This window comes from Camellia sinensis, chromosome 3 (assembly GCF_055761805.1).
Source record: "Camellia sinensis isolate YWXY chromosome 3, ASM5576180v1, whole genome shotgun sequence".
Taxonomy (NCBI): domain Eukaryota; kingdom Viridiplantae; phylum Streptophyta; class Magnoliopsida; order Ericales; family Theaceae; genus Camellia; species Camellia sinensis.
The window spans coordinates 149,164,583-149,172,897 of NC_138963.1; the positions used below are offsets into that span (position 1 = coordinate 149,164,583).

General features: G+C 31.8%; 1 protein-coding gene across 1 annotated transcript; it reads right to left on the bottom strand.

Annotated features, from left to right (window-relative positions):
- Positions 1 to 848: 848 nt before the first annotated feature.
- LOC114306040 (metal transporter Nramp7.2) lies at positions 849 to 7,992 on the bottom strand. The gene is made up of 13 exons (XM_028251192.2): positions 7,474 to 7,992; positions 7,298 to 7,376; positions 7,164 to 7,204; positions 6,890 to 6,968; positions 6,382 to 6,486; positions 6,054 to 6,163; positions 3,478 to 3,659; positions 3,246 to 3,315; positions 2,689 to 2,862; positions 2,490 to 2,594; positions 2,247 to 2,378; positions 2,027 to 2,122; positions 849 to 1,412 (listed from the first exon to the last, which is right to left on the bottom strand). The coding sequence occupies exons 1-13, from the start codon at positions 7,606 to 7,608 to the stop codon at positions 1,086 to 1,088; spliced, it is 1,635 nt and encodes a 544-aa protein (XP_028106993.2). The 5' UTR covers positions 7,609 to 7,992; the 3' UTR covers positions 849 to 1,085.
- Positions 7,993 to 8,315: the final 323 nt, after the last annotated feature.

The following is an 8,315-nucleotide window of genomic DNA, read 5'->3' on the forward strand; positions in this document are numbered from 1 at the left end:
AACAAAAGAAAAGAAATGATTGTAATTTCTTTCCTTCTTGTTTGGTTAGATTTCATAAAAGAAAAGAAAAGAAAAGAAACTTGTTTTATGTTATGTTACCAAAATAACCTTTTTATATTTTGTCAATCATTTTATTTCTTTTATTTTTACAGGGACAATTGATATTTTGAAAATATAAAATTTGTTGGTTTCTTTGTTCTCCCAATCTCTCCACTTTTGGAAAGACTAAAAATGAGAGTTATAAGAGAAATGAATTCATTTCTCCAAATTTCTCTTCACTTAAATTATCCAAACAAGTAAGAAAAATACATCACTCTATTTCTTTTCTTTTCTTTTCTCTCAAAATCATTCAACCCAAACATAGTGTAAAATTTTTTTCTAGAATTTTATAAATCCAATATGATTCATCAATGGTTTTGATGTTGATTGTTCTTTCGAGGGAATGTGGTATTGTTAATGCTTATAGCTTTGAATGCTTCCTCTGGTTCTACAAAATGATAACTGTTCCAGGGTAATCTAAGTGGTAAATAAGCCGAGCCTATTATTTAGTTGCTCAAGCTTGGTTTGAAAACTTTAATGAGCTTTGAGCTTGGTTTATATTACTGTTGAAATGAGCTTTATTCAACCTGAGTTCTTGTAGTTCAATTTTCTTATATAGTCTTGAAAGTGTCAAGCTGGGCTTAAAAAATTAACAAATTTCAAAACGATTTTAACTTTCATACATTGAATGTTAGATATTGAAACTTCTAGAGAGTTGAAGTCAAATAACTTAGATACGTTTTGGTGCTTGATGCTTGAACTTTGCAGTCATTGCATGGAAGTAAGTCTTAACTTTTCAGGGAATCTGATTTCTTAAACAAAGGGTCTTTCATGCACTTCATGACTGAATTTTCTTGTACATGTGAACTGATGTAGGAATGTTTGATTACATTTATTTATCCAAAAAAAGAAAAAGAAAAAGAAAATTTGACATCATTAAACAAACAACTGCACTCTTCATGATTACCAAATAGGAGCCCTTTGATCAAATGCCAATCCATATTGGCTGTTTAATTCGAAGGGTTCACCCCTTGACTTCACAATCCCTATTCAGGCAACGGGATATCAGCGAGGTCCTCCCTGTAAGGAACATGGTCATTGGATTCTGGCAACCCCTCGGATTTGCTTTGCCCTTTCTCCATATTCGCTATATTCGTTGGCTGGATGAATGTCACGACAACGTCCTTACGAAACATTAAGTAGATCACTGCTATGATATAGATAGCCATTACCGGAAAAACTATGATTCCAATGAACACAGTTGCAACTTTGGGTAAAGTGCTGTGGATTATCCACCCAACAAACGCGGTGCTTAAGTAGTAGATGTTTATGCCAATGATTAAAAGCCCTAAAATCCATGAGATGATAATAATCTGCATTGCATGATCTTCATATGGTTAGTTAAATACAAGTTGTTAAATCCAAATCCTAGTTTTCATTTCAACGATCAGGCTTGCAAACCCAATAGACTCAAATCTATGGATTAGTTGAAGATTCCAAAGGGTAGGATCTTTTGTTAAAGCTCTGTATTTTATAGAAAAATAATGTATGTTATCAAAAAAATTTCACCATTTTTTTTCACTTGAAAATACATTCTAGTCTATGTGTACATGTAAATGGGACTCAATATTATTTTTTGAATGTAGTGAATCCTACACACATGCATTTATATATATATATATATATATATATTAATGTTTGTGGGGAAGTTTGGTTGAGCTTTTTGTTTTATTTTATTTAAGTTTGGTTGAGGTTCACTTCCAACATTTTTATATCTTGTATTTGTGAATTTGTTATTATCAGCTTTGTAGAGTAGATCAACTCTATAAAGATATGACTCTTCCAACAATGAATTGACTCTTCTAACAATGTTTTCTACACCCTAAGTAACTAACAACTAATTGCAAATCTTAAGACTATATATAATAAATAAAAAAATTTACAAATTTAAGACCACAAAATAAAAATAAGAAAAAAAAAAACTTACATATATTGAGTTTTTATGTGGCCCCATCTTGGCGGTACCGCTACTGAATTTTAGGAGTGGGAGGAGAGCAAATGGAAGTTCAAATGACAGTATCATCTACACACACACACACAAAAAAAAAAAAAAAAAAAAAAACAAGAAAAGAAAAGATTAATTCATTAATGTCTATTGAATTAGTAAATAAAAACGATTTTTTTTTTTAATGCAATGAGTAACAAACCGATGCAATGATGATGAGCTGGCCAGCTCCGGACGCTCCACCAATAATTGAGACAATAAGACTAGGTGTGATGGCAATGCACCTTGTCAATAGGTTCCTCATCCATTTCTTCATCTTTAGATCCAAGAAACCCTAGATATTTCACCATGAATTAACTCATTAATATTGCATACTAACTTTAATTGTGCAAATGGGCAAAAATATTTTCTAATGAAAATAAAATAATAAGAAATTTTTTGCAACCTGCATGACAAACTGTCCAGCATATGTGCCTGTAATAGTGGAACTTTGCCCCGAGGCTAATAACGCAATGGCATATAAGGTTGAGCTTGATTTTCCTAACACATTCTGAAATTGAGAAATTATGTAATTAGAGTTTTTTCCTTGCCAAACATATGTACTTTTTAAATTTTTTTTTTTTTTTTAAAAGAGTGATTTAGACCTTTAGAAGGAAAGAAACTGAGTTGAGGGTGATATTGCTGCATTGATCTGAAGCTTCCTGTGAAATGTTCTTGGTTGTACAAATCGTTCCTGATACGGTGATTATTGCAATATTGATTAAAAATGCTATGAAGAATGCAAAACCACTCTCTATCAAGAAGTATCGACATGCATCCTGCAAAATTAGGAAATCCAAAGACAAGTAAATTACTCATGGACTTGTAGCTGATATAAGGTGTTGACATCTATTTTAGCTAATTTATTTTTTCAAATTTGATGGTAAATGTATCCATTATTTTATGCGATTGCAAGAATTATTTATGGTTCGAAAATCCGTAACTTATTTTTTATTTTCTTTTTTAATGCAGGAACAAGATAACTATTCTGCATTGCTGAAATTAATGCTAGTCATTTGTGTGCATATATAGTTGAATTTGGTCGTGGTAAAATTTTCTTGGAAAATATTTTACATTTGTGTGTATATAACCTATTTAAATATATACGTATAGAATATATTTGTTTTAACTGTAAAATTTATGGTTCATATTGTTGACTTACATTTATGCCTCGGACAGAATTTGGTACTTTTCTGGAGAGGACAAGAGCTGAGTGGAGAAAAAGATTATGCCTGTTGAGAAATAAATAAAATGAATAACTTAGTGCACATCCAAAAGAGGAAAAAAAAAAAAAAAAAATAAATAAAAAACAAAAACATTAGTTAGTGAAACTTTGATAGAAATTTGATATTAGATCAAGAAATGTGTCGCATTAAAGATGATAGGGATCGTACGGCATAACTAAGGCGCCAAGTAAAGCAATGGTGTCGGCAACGGCGCCTTGACCTTTGAGCTTAGGGATAAACAACCCCTTAAGCAAATCTACTGCTGGAGGCTTCACATAACTCATTTCTCCGAAGAAACATGCTGCCATCATGAACACCAACACCGATATCACAAATTCCAGCTTCCTCACCTATTTAACCCAAAAAAATTGAGGAAAATTATAATTAGATCTATTTTTTTTTCTTTTTTTTTTCTTCATTCATCATATTTGTAAATTAAACTATCAAAGTGGTCCATATTTTTAACATATTGTGGAAAATCACTCATCATTTAAAGGGTCTAGGAAGAATGCATCTAGAAAATTAATGTTTTGTTTAGTTTTAGATGATTTGTAATTTAGTTTTCCTTCAGTTTCTTTCCCTTTCTCGAGAAACAAGCTGGATTTGCTATACCCACACTGGAAAGTTACGCTACAATTGCAGGAGTACCTCAATAAATGGTTCATGCAATGCTAATGTCCAAAATATTGTAACAGGGCTGGCCTTATTATAAGGTTAGGCAAGCCCAAGCTTTAGGCCCTAAATTTGGGAAGGCCTAATTTTTTGATATAATGTAATAAGTTTATGTGATTTATTATTTATTTTTTGAATAAAAAAGCTTAAAACAAAACAAAACAAAACATAACCAAACAAAAAGGCTCAAAACAAAAGGGCTAAGAGAGAGAGAGTGTCCTAGAATTATAATTCTAACGATTTAGGCTAGCAGCCTTGCCTGGCGAGCTAAGATTGGCCTTGTGGGTTTAGACAAAGTGAGGAAAGTTTGGATTAAAAAACCTGACGTCACTTGTGTTTTTGCAATATCTTCGGTAAGTTTTGTGTTGGTCTATGATGAAATATCCTAGGTTCCGCGTCAGAGAACACACACACACACAAAAACAGTGTTATAGATTTTTTTTAAGAAAAATGTTTGGTGGCCACAATATTCGCGGCTCAAATGGCTCGAATTGATCAAAATGACGTCGTTTTGTGTTGTTTTGTGTCCAAAACGACGTCGTTTTGGTCAATTCGAGCCATTCGAGCCTGGAAAAGTCGGACCCTCTATCATTGCTGTTTTTTTAAATAGGATGGGAACAGTTGAGTTCTAATGGAAGTGAAATAATTTTCCTTGATCGTAGAGATATCTCTCTCTATATTCCGATTGACTCTCTCTCTTTCTCGTTCAAATATTTGACTCTCTCTCTATCTCTCTCTCTTTTCTTCTCTCTTTTCGATATTCGACTCTCTCGCTCTCTATTAAAAAAAAAAACTTCCTCTCTCTTTGCACTATTTTTTAGGGCTTGATTCATCATCAACAATTATGTTATTCTTGGTTCACTATCTGCCCTATTCTGTGATTCACTATTTGCACTATTCTTCAAGACTTGATTCATTATCAACAATTTTGCTATTCATCATCAATAAGGCTTGATTCATCATCAGGTTGTATTGTTCTACCCTTTTAATATTTTTTTTCTATTTTTATTATTTCAAAAAGCTAGAAAAATAAATTTTAAATAAATATTTTATTTAAAATAATTATTACATAAAAGGCCTCAATTTTTATTATTGTTTTAGGCCACAAATTATCAACAGCCGGGCCTGGTAAGTAAATTATGTTGCCATACGTAATAAGGGGACTTACTTGTAGGTCATAATAGGTAAATTTATTGTCCAATAGATTATATAAGAATTAATGACGTTTTTATCAAACACCACTAAAAAAGTCACTAATTGTTTTCAGTGACAGTTTGAAAATTGTCACAAAAAATATTACTAATTATAAATTTTAGTGACAGTTTAAAAAAATCGTCACAAAAAAAGTCACTAGTTTTTAACTTTCAGTGATAGTTTGAAAAAATCGTTACCGAAAAATGTCATTAATTGTAAATTTTAGAGATAATTTATGAAAACCATGACAAAAAAAAAAGTCACTAATTGTTAATTTTTAGGGATATATGCAAAAAATCGTTACAAAAATTTTTGAAGATGATTTTATTATGATTTATTTTTAATAAGACTTGATGAAAATTAAGTCTAACTATTAGTACCTATTAATAATTTACCCTACTTAATAAATACAGCGCTTACTAAATAAGATAAAAAATTTAATATTCAATATGAAGTTCTTAAAAAATCATAGCTGCAGGAATTATATACATCTTATATTCTATTTGAAACAAAGAAGAAGAAGAAGAAGAAACAAAGAAGAAGAAGACTTACAATGGATTCTTCATATGCATAAATAATGATGTTTACAAAAGTATCTTGTTTAACTAATAAATAATAATCTCTTCATATATATTTTACATCCTTGAACATGAGTAGTGATTTTGGAAGGTATGTGAAAGATATACCAAGATAAGGAGAATATTATCACAAAAGTAAAGCACAAAAAGTAAATTAGCCACCAAAAAAAAAAAAAAAAAGTCAATGATTTGTCATGATTTTTTTAATTGGTTGTCTAAATATTTACACCATCAAACAACCAATAGAAAGTTTTCGGTATGTAGAAAGGCCACAAAAAGAATGATTAATCATAATATTACCCCATATCTTTGCAGACCAAGAAGTAGGAGACTGCTCAAACCAGTTATGAGAACTCCGGCCCAGAGTGGGATGTGAAACAGTATGTTTAAGGCAAAAGCTGTCCCAATCACTGTCACAAAATAAACATTAACAAAAATTAAGTATCATATGAACATAAAGACCTCCTAACAAATAAGAAATTTTTTTTGGTCTCGACTAATTATAATCTGTCAAATCAAAAAAGTGAGACTCAAAATCTCACATTTCCAATAAGTAATCCCGCTAAAATAGAACTTCAGATCCTACCTTTTCTTATTGAACATAAATATTATTTATCATAGGTCATACCTTCAGGAATATCTGCTGCTATGACAGCAACCTCTGCCAGTATCCACAGGCAATACTTCACATATTTGGGGTACTCGGCCTTGCACAACTCTGCTAAATGTTTGCCTGGCAATCCGAGGATTGAAAAAACCAAAAATACTTACTCAGTGATCAATCCGTTTCAAAATATTAGCCTCTTATTTTATTTTTTCATTATTCTAAAATATTAGTTCCTTTTAAAAAATCGATGACTAAAATAATATGAATTTCCTATTTTGCCATTTTTTTAAATTCATTAACAACACAAAAAGTATAATTATAACCATTGATATTTCTAAAAAATGTATCATCAAAGGGTAATTTTGACAAAATCAAAAATTTTAAAGTGAAATAATTATTCTATCAAAAAAAAGTTAGATTCTTCAAAAGAGATTATTATTTTGGGATGGAGGGAGTATTAATCTGTATTTGTTTTGTCAGTTACTTTATAGGCTTTTTTTTTTTGTTTTTGTTTTTGCATGTTACTTACCCGTGCTTACACCAAGATTTGCAGCGAGTGATTGAATTATGAGAGCGAAGATCATTCCGACAAGGATCACCCAAAGTAACTGCATATATAGTATATGAAATGGGGACTCATTAGTTTCCCAGTCTTGCATGCAAATTATCCACTATAACACAAACTTTAGAAGTTAATTAGGCTTTTCCCTTTCTTTTCTAGTCTTTTCTTTCTTTCATCATTTATAAACTGTTTCTTTGCTTCAATTTGATAATTGTTGGTTTTTGTTGTTATAATTTATTACCTCATATCCATGGTTAGCTCCTGCTTGCAAATCAGTTTCCACTGTGACATTGCAACCAGGAATTATAAAGTTAACAAATAAAAAAAAAAAAACAAGCGAGAGAGAGAGAGACAGAGAGTCACAGAGAGACTAACAGTTTCCAGGGTCAAGATATGCCAATGAAACAAGGAAACCTGGGCCAACGAATGACAGAAACTTTCTCCAACTAGGTGTCTAAAACCAAAAAAAAAAAAAACAAAAACACATGTGATCTTCAGGAGTTAAAGCAAAAATACAATTCAAAAGATTAGAGAAAGAGTATAGTGTGTACCTGGTGCTTTTGTTCTTCACGATCAAAGTCTTTGTAGGTGTTGTTGGATTGAGTCTTCATCTCCAACTCCTCAACATCGACCTGTGTGATGCGATTGCTTCCTCTAGTAACTTGTTGCTGCTGCAGGCTTGCCATCTCTCTCTCTCTCTCTCTCTATATCTCTCTCTCTGTCTCCCCTCTTTTCTCCGCTCTTTTCTCTGTGTGTGCAACTTAAATCTCTCCTCTATTTGTAGTGCATGCTTGATGTGTTTTGAATCATGAAAGTGACATATGCAAAGAAGATCATCTAAAACATCAGTGAGCCTTATTATTTCATTTAATTGACGGTGATATACATTTTGGGGCAATTGACCAGTAAATCCCGTTTTGTAGACTTGTAATCTATAAGGTTCTAAATATTTTTTTCGTGACTAAGTGATCCCTTAAACTATTTATTGATTGTTTTGCCATTGTTAGTACAGTTGGGGGACAGGTGGCTTGGTTATGTATGGGGAATGTGGTGGAGTGTTTGTGTATCACGCTGTTTGAAAAGCGCACTAGTAGCTTTTTAAAATTTGGTTGTTTTTAACAAGTGCATTGTGGGACGCGAATTCTTAATAATTATTTTTTGGTGCGTGATGTGAAGACATAGTAATTCAATCAATTGGGTCCGCCACGTTGGAGTGTCACATGTCATGTTTAGGAAAAATACACTAAGGAATTTTTATATATAGGAAATGTGATGGGGTGTTTGTGTGTTACGTTGTTCGATAAGTACACTAGTAGCTTTTTAAAGTTTGGTTGTTTTTAACACGCGCAGTGTGAGACGTGAATTCCTTACTAATTGTTTTTTGGCACGTGAC

What these genes read in the sequence shown, in the direction of transcription:
- LOC114306040 (XM_028251192.2), bottom strand. Translation starts at nt 7,608, where the DNA reads ATGGCAAGCCTGCAGCAGCAACAAGTTACTAGAGGAAGCAATCGCATC. An exon ending in ATATCTTGACCCTGGAAACT is followed by an intron (nt 7,205 to 7,297) that starts GTTAGTCTCTCT and finishes GCAATGTCACAG; the next exon opens with TGGAAACTGATTTGCAAGCA. An exon ending in AAATCTTGGTGTAAGCACGG is followed by an intron (nt 6,487 to 6,889) that starts GTAAGTAACATG and finishes TCGGATTGCCAG; the next exon opens with GCAAACATTTAGCAGAGTTG.